Source organism: Plectropomus leopardus, chromosome 15 (assembly GCF_008729295.1).
Source record: "Plectropomus leopardus isolate mb chromosome 15, YSFRI_Pleo_2.0, whole genome shotgun sequence".
In the NCBI taxonomy this organism is placed as follows: Eukaryota; Metazoa; Chordata; class Actinopteri; order Perciformes; family Serranidae; genus Plectropomus; species Plectropomus leopardus.
Window position 1 is genome coordinate 11,814,437 of NC_056477.1, and position 16,934 is coordinate 11,831,370.

General features: G+C 36.4%; 1 protein-coding gene across 1 annotated transcript in view; it reads left to right on the forward strand.

Annotated features, from left to right (window-relative positions):
* LOC121954446 (VPS10 domain-containing receptor SorCS1-like) overlaps positions 1 to 16,934 on the forward strand; it is a 56,470-nt gene that overhangs the window by 15,844 nt on the left and 23,692 nt on the right. The window contains exons 2-9 of the mRNA XM_042501942.1: positions 3,386 to 3,453; positions 4,947 to 5,046; positions 5,276 to 5,434; positions 6,893 to 6,966; positions 12,703 to 12,767; positions 13,315 to 13,433; positions 13,778 to 13,867; positions 14,748 to 14,927. Coding sequence (XP_042357876.1) covers positions 3,386 to 3,453; positions 4,947 to 5,046; positions 5,276 to 5,434; positions 6,893 to 6,966; positions 12,703 to 12,767; positions 13,315 to 13,433; positions 13,778 to 13,867; positions 14,748 to 14,927 — 855 coding nt within the window. The remainder of the gene's footprint in view (positions 1 to 3,385; positions 3,454 to 4,946; positions 5,047 to 5,275; positions 5,435 to 6,892; positions 6,967 to 12,702; positions 12,768 to 13,314; positions 13,434 to 13,777; positions 13,868 to 14,747; positions 14,928 to 16,934) is intronic.

A 16,934-nucleotide genomic window follows, 5' to 3' on the forward strand; every position in this document is an offset into this window, starting at 1 on the left:
GCTGGCATTAAATGTGACACCTTTGTTAAAATTCAAAGGGAAAGATATGCTAATAGGCCCATATAGGCCATTAAATTCAGAGGGTAACTTCTGCCATTATGCGGCGTATGGTGTAATCATTGAAAGAAGTAGCCTTCGTCCAGTGATTTCAAATAGCTATTTAATGGCTTATGTGACATGCTGAACTTCAAACACCTGTTTCACACAGAAATATCTACAAAGTGAATATTGTATCACTGTATTGATGCGTTAACTGCAGCCAGAGGGCTTCACCTTTCACTTTCAACATCCCTCAGAGCACAGAAAACTTTTCCAGCCGGCAAAGTTGGAAGCAAATTATATCAGACTGTAATCCTGGATCCCTCCCAAGCAAATGCATAAAGTTAATTGCCATACAGAATGGGGGATATATTTTGTCCTAATTTTCAGACTGCTGCAGGTTGTTTTATTGCGTATGACAGTGTCCATGAGGGTATGACTTTTGGAAGGTATAAAGGCTGTTTTATTGGAAGACCATAAATCTCTGCAATCCAGTCTGAATACCTGGTACCATAGTTATAACAAGCTACATGGATTATCTCTGAACTAGTGCTCACATAAGGGATTTCATACATTCAGCATAAAGTATAGCAGAGTCAGAGTTCTCTTAGTCAGCTTATTCACAAAGAGGACAAGTAATTAGGAAATAAAGCAAAACTGTGAAGTTTAAATGCATTGCATTAACAGCAAAAGCTTCCCAGATAATTTGTTGCACATGATTTAAGAGCCACAATATAAGTACAGATATCCTGCAGGTAAAGACACATGATTATGACAGAAAACACTAATGAACATAAAGATAAAGATGAATGATATTTATGTATGTGACCCTGGTTCCCTCCCCAAAAAGCCTATGAGATTTTTTCCATTGGATTTTGGGTCATTGCAGAAAATAAGCTCTGTGGTGAACAAATGTTTATGATACTTACACATTTTGTTCAGCGAGATAATCTTCACAAATGACCACCACTGTTAGGATTTTTGAAGCCTTAATGCAATCGCCAAAAGGAAAAAGCTTATGTAAGGCTATAAACAAACTACACTATAGTCGCATTGCCACCACTACAAGGCCATGTCGGTGCGAATTGGTTTGATGGTGTTCTGAAGTCCCATTTAGCCTCTTGTTAGAAACCGTCTTTTTTAAGACACTTAAAAGTTTCAGAGTTCACAAATGGGGTATTTGCTGGCGTATTTTATGTTGTAGAACAAAATGTTAAAATCTCTCAATCAATCTAGTGTTAACCACAGACCTTATTTCAGGCTTCTAACCAAAAGTCCATTAAAAAAACATTAGCTTTGAGATGAGGGAAGCAGAGCTGCTGTAATGTTAACTGATTTCTGGGTGTTTGGACTCATTCATGGGGATCTCTATACTATAGCTGATAGGCCAATCTTTTATAATAGTACTCAGCCATTAGGAATAGAGTGTTAGCCAGATAACATGACCGCACAAGGATTCATAAGTTAGCCTATCATAAATGTTGTGTACTGTAAATTAAATGTTTTATTTGAAATTTGGCAAATTAATCTTTTGTAATAATATGTTGGATTCATTTTTATGTGCATTTTAAGACATATAAATACAAAAGAATTAATTAAAACTTTTATCAACTATTAAATTACTAATCAACAATTTGGCAGACCCTCTTCAGTTACTCTGAGGACCCCCTGTGAAGAAACTGAATATATTACTGTGGTTCATGTTAGAGCTGAAACAATTTGTAGATTCATCAATTAATACATCATCAGCAATCAACTATTAATGTGTTTGATTGTTTTAAATAATTTCAAAAGAAAAATAAAAAACATGTTCTGTTTATAGCTTCTTATTTTGGGGGGATTTCTTGCTTCTCCGTCCTTTATATCTTTGTAAATAAATCATTGTAAGGTTTTAGGCTTTTGATCAGACAAAACAAGACATTAAAAGATGCTTTCTTTTATGCTCTGGAAATATTAAAAATTGGGCATCATAACGCTAGTTTCTGTATGTACCAAACAAAAAAGAGGATCCTTTTATTAGATTTCATTAGGGATTCTATTCATTGATACAAGAATGAACACTATCAGTTAAAAAAAATCAGATACTGAATAGTCTATATTTAAGATGGAGTACTGGCACAGAAGTGTTTTGTAATGATTAATCAGAGTGATTGTTATTGTGTTTTGTAGTTTTGCAAGACTGAAGTATATCGGCAGACAGTTAGTATTGACTAATCAAAAAGTGTCGTTTTTTTAATTGATTTTACAGGTAATGTTGAGTTGAAAATGAGTTGACAATACATAAGGGACGTTAAAGTGCCTCATGTGTGTCACTATTGGTGTCTAGAGGCTTTTATTTAGCAGATATGAGGACGACCTGTTTGATATGAAACCTTGAAACTGACAGCTATTTGGCATTTCTACAAACGGAACAAGCAAGGTTTTAAAAAGTTCAAAATTTATTGCTTGCATGATGGAGTTCTTACTTGTTGCAAAGAATGTTACCCCGAACACTCATAACGCGCGATAATTATAGGATAGCTATGAAAAGATGCCCAGAGAGGCTTCCCCAGAGAACGATATGATTTGCTGATTTTACGATTGCACAGTGCAGGCAGGGCACTGCTTGAACAATTAATTTGTGTAAAGGGTGAAGGGCACAATGTGAACAACTGTTTTAAGGACTGTTGAGATTTTCTTAAACGTCACTTATAAAAAAAAAAAAAAGCATTGTTTTGGACGGAAGTTATTATAATAATGATGAGAAAAAGTAAATTGCAAATTGAATGTACATAAACAGCATTATATGCATATGCAAACACACAGGCTTTGATTTAGTTAGTTAGTTTCTCTTCAGATGAAACAGGGGCAAATAGTCCACAGTGATTTGTTAATATCTTGGTATAATTTACAAGACTTATGTAAATCTACAGCTTTTTATGTATATTAACTGAGGGCTTGTTTATTGTAAACCACATACCACACATAAACTTTTTATGATCCTCCTCAGAAAAGATGCACATGATATTTATGTGGTCTGTCTCTTTGTGCCTGGAATGAATTATATTATTTATTCATTTAGTTATAGTTTACCAGTAGCTGGTAGTCTGTTGGGTCTTAAAACTGCTATTGCATGCGTATGTGGTCAGCTTTTCTACAGAGAATATATGCACAACATTTATAAGTTGACATGCCGTCACAGTTTAGTTCGTTTTTTAATAAAGCTATGTCTATCAGGGAGCTTAAAAGACATGTGCGTGGACAGCTCAGCTCTTTTGTTTCACTATGTGACACTTTATTACTGCTGTTCACAAAACTGATGACACGGCTGCTATGAAGCTCCTAATCTGTTTGATCTGTTTCGCAGGTGATCCTCATGTTGACAAAGTACTACGACTTCAACTCTGGCAGAGTAACAGAGAGTTCTTTATGGAGGTAAGATCTTCTGTCTGCTGTTACATGTGATTTCAAAATGAAATCTGCTGCAGAAAATGACACATTAAGTCAGTTTGGGGTCTAAGAGACACCAGCTGTAAAACATGGTTAGATACAAAGCTTTTTTAAATGCTTTATACCTGTGATTCGTGTTTATAGCACTTTTTATGCATCACTAAACTCCAAATAATTTAATTTGGATTGCTGTTGTTGGAGTATTTTAACAGGTCGGCAATAACTTAAACTACCAAAAGAGCCCCCCATCGTCACGTACAATGACAATAAGTCAGCCAATTAAGTCTGAATCAGCTACCAACATTACTAAAAGGTCTAAACGAGCATTCATTAATAAGCTAAAATGTAAATTAACATTGTAGCATTGGTGGTGAAAGCTAATGAATCTGTTCATGCCCTATTACATTCTCTATTTGCCTCTGACTTTTCCCTTTTTGAATTTTGAATCCATAGCTTTTCTAGCTAAGGACACTGTTTATTATAAATATGATTTTTCCCTAGCTTGTTTCTTTTATTGATAGTAGGCTTCAAGGCTATAACATGATGACAACTTTTCTGACTGTGTTAAATCTTCATGATAAAAGAGAAAGAATGTGCATCGTATACTGATGTATTGATACTAAGGAAAATTAGTATTAAAACAGTTTCAAATATTCGGAATTAGTACATATTGATGAATCAGTGTTTCTGACAACACTACTAACAAATTCACCATATAAACTCCAAAGGTGACATTACGTTAATGTTGTATATAAAACTCGTTTCCACTACCACCATGTGGCAGGTTTAATGTGCAAACCCAGTGTGTGGCAAAGAGAAAGGCTGCCACTTAAATACGCTTCCATTTATTGGAATTTAACAAACTCTTATTTATATGCCAGTGTCATCAGTGTTAATAATTTAATAAATAATTCGTATTTTCGAAATTCTCTTTAATAGACTGAAAACAAAAGATCCCTATAAAAAAACAATATTCCAGGAATCCAAAAAATGTTTTTATTTTATGCAGTATAAAACATTTCAAATCTGCGTGTGTCTGAAATGTTACCAAACAACTGAGGCCAACATCTATTATGTTGGCAATTCATTTAAAGACGTAATAATTTTCAGTGTATCTCTGCTTGAAAAACATTTTCAGGCGTATTCACCAATCCTCTGTTTGAGTTATTAAAACATGAAAACCACAAACTTTAGATTATGTTTTTACCCCAAAGCATCAATAATAATAATAATCATAATAATAATAATACCTCCTCATCCCCTCTCCATGTATGCCACACAGGATATTCTTGTTTATTTTGATAATTAAAAAAATCTCCATTCATCTAGCAAATTGCTTCATGACTTCTGCTGTTGCAATTTTCTGCTTGCCTGAGATGCTTAATGATACCATCAGCATCTTAACTAGTAGGTGTTTCTCCCTTCCCCTTTGCTCTCCACCACAACCTATTTACTTTATCCTTATAATTGAATTTTAGGTCAACTGATTATGGGACCACATATGAGAAACTTAATGAGAAAGTCGGGCTGAAAACCATACTGAGCTACTTGTACGTGAGTCCCAACAACAAAAGGAAGGTCAGTATGCACATGCATCTTATGAAAATATGCTACCTGAATTGTATAAATCGGTCAATTATTACCGCTGTGTAGCAAAGTTTTTCTCATTTTCAGTACATAGCAGCCCTGCAGGAGTCTGCACCATGTGTCTGTTCCAAGCATTGCACAAGTACACATAAGCCCTGTGGAATGGATGCTGTCAAGGTGGGCCACTGATTCCCCCGTCTCCTTTCTTGTCTCGTCTCAGATCATGTTACTTACCGACCCGGAGGTGGAGAGCAGCCTGCTCATTAGCCTTGACGAGGGGGCGACCTATCAGAAACACAGCTTAGCCTTTGATATCCTCAGCTTGCTTTTTCACCCCGAGCAGGAGGACTGGATCTTGGCTTACAGCCACGACCAAAAGGTAACGTGTAGCTGTCAGGCGGCATGAAATAGCAGGAATAAAAACTGAAAATGTGACAGAACAAAAAAAAAAAAAAAAAAAACCTCTGGCTGCTGAATCATGCTGTTGTATAGGGTTCACTTGTTGTTTAGCATGCACGTTAGCCCGGCGTAAGTGCTCTGCCCAATCGTTCAGTCTGATTATATATCACAAGGCTGTTGGGTCACAGCAAAATTAATATCTCTATAAAATGATGCAAAACATAGGTTGTTGTCACGGTCGAAAGCATTCATTTTGATAACGGCGGTTACTCTCTTCATGGGCAGAGACATCTGCCACTTAAGCCAAGGCTGCAGTTGCCAAAATAGAGGCAGCTGATCACCTGCTCCCCTAAACAAGTCATAAGGCCTGGCTGCAGACTCTAACTCTGAATGGATGTGCCCCCGACAACACAGGGGAAAGTTAACAAGGGAGACGCGCCCAAACAATTCACAAGCTTGCACGCAAACACACAATTGCGAGCATAAACACACACCTTTCATTACTCTGTGTGAGAACCCTGCTGTCTGCTTTACTCAACACCACAGACATCAAACTCGGCCTCCCCAGCCTGCTATTGGAAGACTTGATTTTCCAAGAGAAAAACATTCAAGGTCTGAGAAGTGAGATAAATGGTGCAGGGAGGATGATGAAAGCTGCATTGAGAACCAACGTCGGGTCAAAATATAAATGCTCCAGAGAAGTTTGCCTTCAGGTCATCCTGGACGTCTTTGTAAAGCTAAATTTAATCCGATTTTTTTCTTCGTAACTGCTGGAATTAATCAACGCTCGGATTTATTTTACATTTATTGATTGTCTGTCTTTTAAGAGTTTACAGCTCTTAGATAAGTCAAAATGATGTTGCTCATCCTTGTAAAGTGCCGAGTTTAAGATGCGTACAGCTCGATCATTATTGGTCAAGATGACAGGCCCCTTGAATGGTTGGACACAAGTCCAGCTTTGCAGTAAAAAGAAATCTAATGGCTTTATGGAATGAAAAGAGTACAATGACAGTTAAATCAGTGATTTTATAACACCAATTAGGCCGAAATCCTGCTGAGTTACTGTAAGAAGGAGACACTTTGATTTTAATACAGAAGCCAATTTGTCTGTCCTCCCTTTCCTCTTTTCCAAGGCATCAGAACGAATAATCTTCATTATTTTCTGTTTTATTTTCTTCTTGCTTCAGAGTATCACTGTGTTATTATAGGGACTGATGGATTTTCTCATCACTGATACATTTTCACAAAGTATGCACTCAGTATAGCAATATTCAAAACAACATCAACACACTGATGCCACAAAATCTACAGACGTTGACAGCTGCTTGATAATACATTTAGACATAAATCAGGGAATAATTCTCTTGGATATTCTGACTTGGAACATTATTCTTTATATTGTAATTCATTTGGTTAATGCATTCCTGTCATTTTTCAGCTCTATGTCTCTGTTGAATTTGGGAGGAGATGGCAGCTTGTGCACGACAACGTCGTCCCCAACAGATTCTACTGGTGAGTTCAACAATCAGTCATTTGCAGAGGGTTTGTCTTTCTGGGGAAGAAATGCTGCAATATTTGATATGCTCTGAAAACACTGTTAATAATAGACAAGCACAGAAAAATTTAACACAAATCAGTGAAAATGTATGCATTTTTAGCATTCTGCTCACAGCACTAGTACAGAGAGGGGATGCCTTCACTGTGAATGCTCTATGAAATATGTTTATTTATATGTATATTTTTGCTGAACATGCTTACATTTTTTCTCAGATTGTGGATACTGAAGTTTAGTAAACATGAGTAAACACTGCATTAATATTACATGTTTCTGATCAGGGGGCTGCACATTTACAGTAATATCGACAAAACATTCATGTTATTGAGTCAGATTGACATGAGCAAGTTTCGAGTGTCAAGTATACTTTAAAGAAATGTCATAAAATTTATTGCAGTCAGTGGTGGAAAAAGTACTCTGATCCTTTATTTAAGTGAAAGCAACAATACACCAATGTTAAACAACAGGTCAAATATCTGTATTTAAACATTTACTTAAAGGTCCAGTGTAGGATATGTGTGGCATCTAGTGGCGAGGTTACAGATTGTGTGTAGGTGAACTACACTGGCCAAAAACGCGAATGGTCCTGTCAAGAGCCAGTGTTTTATTTGTCTCTTCTGGGCTACTGTAGAAACAACATATGAGGACCAGCTCCATATGTAGATATAAAGGCTCATACTAAGGTAACAAAAGCATAATGATTCTTATTATTATTATCCAATGAAAACATAGCTATCTATATTTCTGCAAATAGATGCTCCTGAATCCTACACACTGGACCTTTAAGCTAAAGTATTTAAGGAAAATGTACTTAACGTATCAGAATTAAAAGTACTGCCCCCCTTTGACTGATAGATTATCATATATGACATTATTATATTGTTAATATAAAAAATATAGATATAAAATATTTAAAAAATGTCATCACTCACTGAAACCTTATCTGAAAATGTTATTAGCATATTGCACGTTTTTTAAATGTAAAATCATAATTCTAGTATATATATCTATCTATGACTAATATCTAATAGCAGTTGTCAGAGTCATAGAAGCAGTTGTAACATGAAAATACCACAATAAGGTGTATTGGAGTTATTTTCCACCACTAATTACAGTAAAATAACTTCACAATGTTTTTTTTATTAATTGTCAAACCAAGGTGGAGGAGTAGAAGTATAAAGAAGCATAACATGAAAATACCACAATAAGGTACAAATATCTTAAGCACACCCCTTAGATTTACTTAGTTATTTTCCACCACTAATTACAGTAAAATAACTGTTTAAATGAAATCCCATTACTTATTTATATCACAATGTTTTTTTTATTAAATGCCAAACCAAGCTGGATTTTATGTGAAAAAAGTATTTCTTTCTTTTGTTTTAATTTCTACATAATACAGTAAGCATCTAATTAACACATACTAATTAATATTTTATCCACTGAATGCAATCTCCTCATGAAATATTGTTAGAATAATGTGTTACAAATGAAATCAAATCCAAATATTATCAGTTTGTAATTTATTTAGTGTGATATTTGATGTATATTGCATAGAATCAGCATTGACAATGTGGCAAAGAGCTTCTGAGTGTTTCTCAAAGTGTTTTAGCAGTATTAGCTGTTGGGTGCTGGTACAGGGATTATGGCTCAGGATAGATGTTTAATTTATAGTAGTTTTTATAGTTGTTGGCTACAGAATCACTTTCACACGTATAGGTAAAGAAGCAGAACCAGAGATTAATCAGAGAGGTTGGAGTGACCTAAAGTACATGTTTTTGCAGCTTTTGCATTTGTCTGGGAAACACAATGACCCAACACAATAACAACACATTTCCGTGAATAAAAATCACTTCAGGGAAGAGATGATGATGAAATAGATATTTGACAAGACTATCTCTTGTTTAATGAGGCTGATATTTTTATTCTTAAAAGACAGGTGGATGCAAGATATTTGTTTCTTATGGGGGTTAAGTAGTAATCTATTACATCCACAAGTTGGTGACTTTGTACTTGGTTATTTGTGTTATTTAGTTTTACAAAATCCCAGCCCAAATGGACTTATAAGACACCAAAGACATAGTTTTTTTTTTGTAATGATCTATTCAGAAAAACTAATCAGAAATGAGGGACTCATTAATAAAGAGTATAGCCCCTAAATCATCACATAATGAGCAAAAAAACATGATCAGTCATCTTCAGTCTCATCTAAATCACATAACAAATGAAGCCTTTTCTCTTTAGGGAAACAATTAAATTTGTTTCTGTAGCTAATGGTAACGCACCCAAGCTCAACTGTGCACAAAGAGATCTTTGACTCTTAGTTAAATTCTGCATCACAAAAGGCTGACGCTGTTTTCCATGAGAGAATATGCTTGCAAATTAGTTTAGTACCAAACATCAATGCACTATCTTTCCTCATACTTCAGGAAGAATTAGAACTGAGCTTCATAAATATTACACTGCAGCCTGTTTTTGAAAAATAGAAAATAAATTAATCATGTCAAAAAAAGATTTCACCTCACTAACCCAAAGATGTCCATGCAAAAATATGTTTAAGTGAGCTGCTGTATTAACAAGTCAGGTATACGTTCTGTCAAATTAAAAGTATACATATAATATACACTTTATAGTCTCTTTTCCACTGCACCAAAAAACCCTCATCTGTCTTTATTTGTAATGGAAAAGGTCACCTCTGGTTCAAATAACTCTGCAATAGTCACAGGTATTTATCTGCTTCAGCTCCAATCAGCAGTTATGGAAATCCATCACTCGGGTGGACACCCTAATTTTAGCCTCTTTGCCAACGAGATGCTATAATACCGCACCACAAAATACTGTCCATCTGCATTCAGGCAATGCTCAAACATGGACCTAAATTACTCAGCATCAAGTTTCAAAGGGAGACTGAAGTTACCACTGTAACATTTTCACTGACCTCCATGCTGCTTTATACTGTTCATTAACTTGTTTTCAGGTCTTGCGTCAAAATTTGTTTTCCCATCGAACAGTGTTTCCATCCTGTTAATGGCGAAGATCCTTCCTCAGTGGTTAGGGTCGGGGCCAAGTGTTTGAGGAGGGTTCAGGTAGTAGGAAAAACATGACACACCAAAAACTAAACACACCCTCAACTGGCAATAGGAAAGGAGAAAATGACCCTTTTTTTTTTGGAGGGTCTTCTAGTGTTTGAAAAACCTGCGTACATATATTAATTTGGGTGGAAAGGGGTATATATTTCCAATTACAATTTATAGCTTGAGTTTATATGCTAATTCAGGACAATGGTGTCTAAGATTTCCTTGCATCATCCTGAGGTTGAGGCGTTACAAGATGGATCAATCGAAAACATAATTTTTGATGTCCACGTGCACTTCCTTTTATCATCGAGGAAATAAGTCAATCAAAGCACGCCAGGAAAAAAAATCCTCCTCACACCATCAGAGATCAAGTATGAAAGCATTTCTTTCATCATATCCTGCAGTGCTCATCTTATCTAGGAAAGAAAAAAAAATCTGACAAACATGATTTACAAAACATGTTAACAGCCACCCTTCGCTAGGCAGACATACTGGTATGTTAGTTATTGGAGAACACTGTGTAACATTGCAGGGGTTTATTTAAGAGCAAGCGCTGCTGTTCACTGATAGAATTGGATGAAGTATTTGACAGAAAGTCCATTAAAAGAGATGGAGCTGTGAGGCAATTACAGAGTGCTGAGGGAAGCAGGACGGGGGCTTTTTATATTATAGTTCAGACACGGTATGGAGAATGAGAAGAAACCCATCTTCTGTCACAACAGCTGCTATTAATACAACAAGTGGTCACTCCTGTCGCTCGGCACGTCATGAAGAATCTACCGAAAGTGAATGAAATGGCAAAGTGCACCTTAACCATAAACCGCAGTGCAGGTCAAACGTCCGTCAGGCCAGTGTTTAGAGATAAGGTTGATGTATTATTGCTCCGGAGAGAAGAGAAAAGATCACAGCAGCACCTCTTATTTCCCATGCTTCCTTACAAATTCATCTAATGTAAACCAGAAATATTGCAGAAACTATTACTGTGAGCAAAATACATTTATTTTTTGAACAGTTTCCTCAATTTTCTTTGTTTTTGTTATAATTATTTGCGCAGCATCGCTTTGTCAAATATGCCTTGGGACAGCAACAAAGTAGTTGATAAAGCTTTTTGCCTCGACGCCTTATTAAACCGCCTGATGTTCAAAATAAATAACAAGAAAGTAAAAAATTGGAAGACAAATGCTTTGTAATCAAGTCAACTAAGTGAAAAGGTACTGCATACTGCATAACCTAAATCAGCAGCTTCCAAACTAGGTGTCAAAACCTCGAGTCCCTAGATAAATCTGTGGAATCACAAGATGATAAAAGTGGTAACAAAGAGAGAGACATGATTCTGTTACATAAAAATAATTATTCTACATTTTTCTCTAATGTTTGCTTTTTTATGCCTCTGCTCACATGGATTGCCCATTTGTTTGTTCCACTCTTTTGAAGCAATATTTCAAGAACGGCTTGAGGGTATTTCCTCAAATTTGGAACAAATGTCCACTTTGAATCAACGGTGAACTTATTAGAATTTGGTGGTCAAAAGGTCAAGGTGACCTCACAAACATGTTTTTGGCCATAAATCAAAAATTCATATGCTAATTATGACACAATTTCAGATAAATGTCTAATAGAATGAAATGATGAAGCGATGACATTTTAAATATTAAATGATCAGCTTCACTGTGGCATTATATCGTTTTGCAATAATACTTTTATGTACATTACGTAACTCAACAACATAAGTTGAGTAAGTATGCTTGTAAGTTAACTTGCATTACTTATGTGTATAAATTAAGTACATTACATTAGAATGAGTCAACATTGACTTTTGGTCTTGCACAGGATACAAACCATAGTCTCCTGGGTGAAAGTCCTGTGTTTGTGTGACCGGTCGACCCACCCTGACCTCCATACCCAACAGTAAACGTTACATATAGAAGGCTGAGTTGGGCCATACTGCCTCAAATCTGTGCTTCCCATGACAACTGATAACAGCAATTTAATGGGCTGATAACATTTGAACAAGCTGTAGCTTATCAATATGTAAAAACTAGCTCCTGTAGTGCGCCCCCTTTTTTTTAGATGTGTAAATATGCAGCTGCATTATGAATGTAATAATAATAATAATTATACATTTTATTTGTACTTATTTGGTACAAATCTCAAAGTGCTACAAGGTAAAAGCATTGGTATAAAAGCATATAAAAACAAACAACATTAAAATCAGATTTAAAAGTAAAATAAATAAATAAATCAGCATAAAAGCAAGTAGAGCAACCAGCAAAAAGTTTGACCGTATAGCAAGAATAGGCTTGTCCATACAAAGAGCTGGTGCAACAATCTCCTTGGAGTGGAAAGGTTTTTAGAGGCCTCCTAAATAATAAAATATAACAACTCAAATTTGAATTAAATTATATGTGAAGGAAAAATGACTTTGGCTAAAGAATTATATTTATGTAAGCTCTCGTTTTGAACAAACAAGAAGGCTGGGAACCACTTATCAAATTGCGGACATGCAATTTAATTATAAACCATGTTAGTATTAGTGCATGCAATGTCATGGATAAATGGTCACTTTCCTTTAAGCAGGAGTCTAAAGTTTGTTGCATGTTTGCCATAATGTTACAGGTCCAGACTGGGTTTAGACAAAGAGCAAGGAATGATTCACCTGGAGATCAGCGTCTCTGATGGACGTGAGTAATTAAATTATGTTACCATGGCAACACAGAAAACTAGATTAGTAGAGATTTTAATTAGATTTCACACCAAATTGGCAACATTTGTTACGATTCCTGGGGTGTAAATTCATAACCCTTCATTTCAGAAAAGGAGTGAGTGAGAGTTTTTATTTTATTTTTGCTGTACTAAAACTTGCCTCCCCATCTGAGTTGGCTGCATGGAGACTCTTCATACGATTAAGCTAATTCATTTTTCAAGGGCCGGGCTGTGACTTGGCTCTTTTTATTGGCTACAGTGCAGAGAGGAGGGAACTTCCATAAGGCCTCGTGTGTTAATGCCCTGTCTCTGGGGAGACCGCCTCATTTGGCTGACGCTAACACACTGGGACAGCTCTCTCTCTACTTTATCTATTAGTGAGAATAAGGATTGGCCTCCAAAAGTTTTGCCTCTATGGCTCGCTTAATACCATCAGCATAAGCTAAACCTTGATCGTGAACTACAGAAGGTTGTTTGTTTTTCTCTTTGTTATATTTTTAGCACTCATTTCTTGCTTACCCACAGGGTCACAGTACATAACTTGTAAACTTCAGAATTGCTCTGATGGAAACAAGGGCAAGCCTTTCCCTGGATTTATCATCCCTAATTCCCTGGTGGTTCAGGATGAATACGTTTTCATCCAGGTGGGTTTTTATTGCAAGGTCTGGCTTCATTAAAGGACAATTAAAAGCTGTAAAACCACTGCATTCATTCGCATCTTAATGTACAGCCATGTTTTTCATTAACTAAAAGGGGCCATTATCCTGGGAAAGGATGGCATGGAATTGAAATCACCGTGTTGTGTATTATACTACGACTCCACTCTGCCATAATGCACAACATCCTAATTAGTAGCGAACCCAGAGTTTTGATGGTGGTTTAAATTGTTTGATACATGCTGCTAGCAATCAGTGTACACAGTGAAGTTTATGAATATTTACCTGAAATGTGATTGAACTGCAAATTGCACTGTATTGCTTTTTTCCAGGTGCCAGTAGGTGGCCAGTCTGTCCATTATGTGTCCTATAAAAGAAACGCATTCTATCCAATGAAGCTTCCCAAGTACACTCTGCCAAAGGTAAGACTGCTGAAGAGGGTGCGGTATTTCGTGATGTTGAGCACATGCAGAGAAACTCGCAGCAGAACAAGTGCAGCATTAATTTTTACTGTGAAACACTCTATTTATTCCTTCAGGCTGTTTGCGGTATCACGATGACTTAGTGAGGGCTGATTTTAAGTATGGTTATTCCCAGTTACTCATAATGTTTGCTGACAAATCCTTTAAATTGTGTTCCCTACATTATTATCCTCCTGAAAATTGATTCAGTTATGCATAATTACATCTTCAGATCTTGTGTTTATTTAAGGCCCAATCACGGTTTTTAATCAGTTGCCCTCTCGTCTGCATCAACAGATATTTACTTAAAAAATGAATGTGTTGCACAGTTTCTCCCACATAACTCCAAAGGAACTTTCTGAAGCAGAAAAGTCCATTTGCATTTGCACAAAAACAGTGTTCTGCACTGAATACCATTTGCTGAAAGCACAGCAGGGAGGCTTAGTGATTTTAGAGGCCGTGTCACAACAACAGGAGAGATTTAGTGCCCACAGTGTGTTTCGATCAGTCCAACCATCCATCCATCCATGTATACTGTCAAAATTTCCTTGAGAGGGACGCACATCCCCTACCTCGCCTCACTCTGGAGAAGGGATTCAGTAAAATTAAATGGAGCCTGTCTTCATTTTTAGTGCATGGCATGAAACGCCTTAGGTCTAATCGCTGCTGATCCTGACTGAATGATGTCAAGAAGTGACGAATCGCTAGCTTGCTGCTCGAGCTCTGTGGCCACTAGGCCCACACTAATATGCAGAGACACTTTTTTGTTGAGAGAACTCCTTTGAGTCTATTCTTAAACCCTTTTTGGCATCCTCAGTACTCATGAATTTCACATTTTTAGGATTTGCAGATAATCAGCTCAGACGACAACCAGGTAGTGGCAGCGATTCAGGACTGGCACCAGAATGACTCCTACAACCTGTACATGTCCGAGTCCAGAGGGCTGTTCTTCACCCTGATGCTGGAAAACGTTGTGAGCAGTGGAGGACCAGAGGGCAACATCATGATAGACCTCTATGAGGTAGGCAGGGACGCTGCTGTTATTTACATGTTATCATGTTATTCAGGCATGCTGGACCAACTCAACTCACAGGCCTGGGTTTATATCCACTGCAGTTTGCAGGGCACTATGTCATATTCATGAATGTTTACTATAACATTTTTCATGCTGGTAATAGGTGCAATTATACATGTAAAAATAACTTTTTATTCTTCTACATTGTAAACTTAAGTGTAATCCTACACCGGAAATTCACACAGCTCAAGAGTCAGAAGAAAGACAAAGAGCAAAAAAAGTGATTGAGTTTCCAAGAAGGATACACATTTTTACAAAAACGCAATTTGTATAAAATATAAATAAATGATATTATATCTTCATAAACCATATACACCTTTTTTCCTTAGAGATTCCAATCCCAATACCTGAACTTGCGTATCAAGTGATGCCAAGTACAGATGCAATACCATTGCATGGAAAAAAATGTAGTAGCTGTATACTACTTACCCTGAATGAGGGCGAAATGGTCTCTGCTCTGTGGCAATGCTCAGATCTAATGCGCTGTAAAACATGAACAAGTATATACAGAGAAGTTATTTTCTAACACCAGTGCCACCCCTTGATACTAAAGATTTTTAACGGCGAACATGACACTATTTACCAGAAACAATTCTTTGCTTCTCTGAAACAGTAGTTTCCAGTGACTCCACAGCACAACTTGCTGTGTAGGCTGCTGTTTTAGAGCAGCGAAAAATAATTGATTGCCAGTAAAACTGCTGTTATACAGGTGTGAAACTATTTTAAAGGTTAGCAATAGATTACGTGGTACTGGATCAGTGCAAAGACTCACATACTCGTCGATACCCGACACAGAACAAATCTAGTTCCAATGTTACTCCTAATTTATTTTACCTGTAATTAGTACTGGAATAAAGTTAATTGAGTGACAGAAAATCAATTTTCAACAATTCTGATAATCGATTTAGCATTTAAATCACAAACAAAAATTACAAACATTTTCCTGCTTCTGGTTCTAAAATTTGCTGCTCAAAGTTTGATCAGAATTGATCTGACTATATTATCTCAGGTTTTGAACTGTTAGCCTGACAAGAGTGTGGCCATTCAGTGATTATTTTTATTTACTATTTAAACATTTTTTGATTTATCAAATTATTTGTTATATCTATACATTGTGAGAAAGTAGTGGAAGTTGTCCACTGTAATCTCCTAGTGCCATTGTTAGCCAACCGACTTTCAATAATGATTGGACAAGTTAAGCAGGAAACTGGATTTTTGCTTAATAAATAACTTAGACCACTAATTGATTATCAGTATAGTTACTGATAATTTTTTTGCCAATCCACTTATTGTATTTGGTCTAAACAAGAAAATAATGCTCTGACCTTGTAAAGCTGAAAAATCAGAATACTATTTGACGGATTTATCAATAATGAAAATAAAACTGAGTTGTAAGCTTCAGGAAAACCCCATTTAGCTTTCTTTATCAATCCACTCACATTCACATGCAATTTAGAGTCTCCACTCCACCAAACTTTCATGTCTTTTATCATGAAAAGAAACTGGAATTCTTATTTTAAGTGCACCATACAAATTTAAATTCCTGCTTTGGGAGCTTGAACAATAACAAAAGACTCTGACAAGTAAAGTACCCTCACAAAAAACTTTACTCAGAGTTAATCTTGATTTTCTGCCATTCTTTTCTTAAGTGTACCCTGCGCTCGATGTCTTACACGTTCCTACCATAATGGAACAGCTGTTGGTACATTGCATTTCATTCTGCTGCATCCCTTATTTGCACGTCCTGCCTGCTCTTATTATCTTTTTCATGAGACATTGTCACACAGATAAACAAACATCTAGTAGGTTCAGTCTTCAGGTAATGCTCCATCTATGCACAAGTTTAGGAAACATTCGTGTCGTTTAAAGTCGAGTCACAATGCACGCAAAATAGCAGTTTTAATTGGTGCCCTGAACATGTTGTATCTGTGTTGACAGATGTGCTATGAAGCT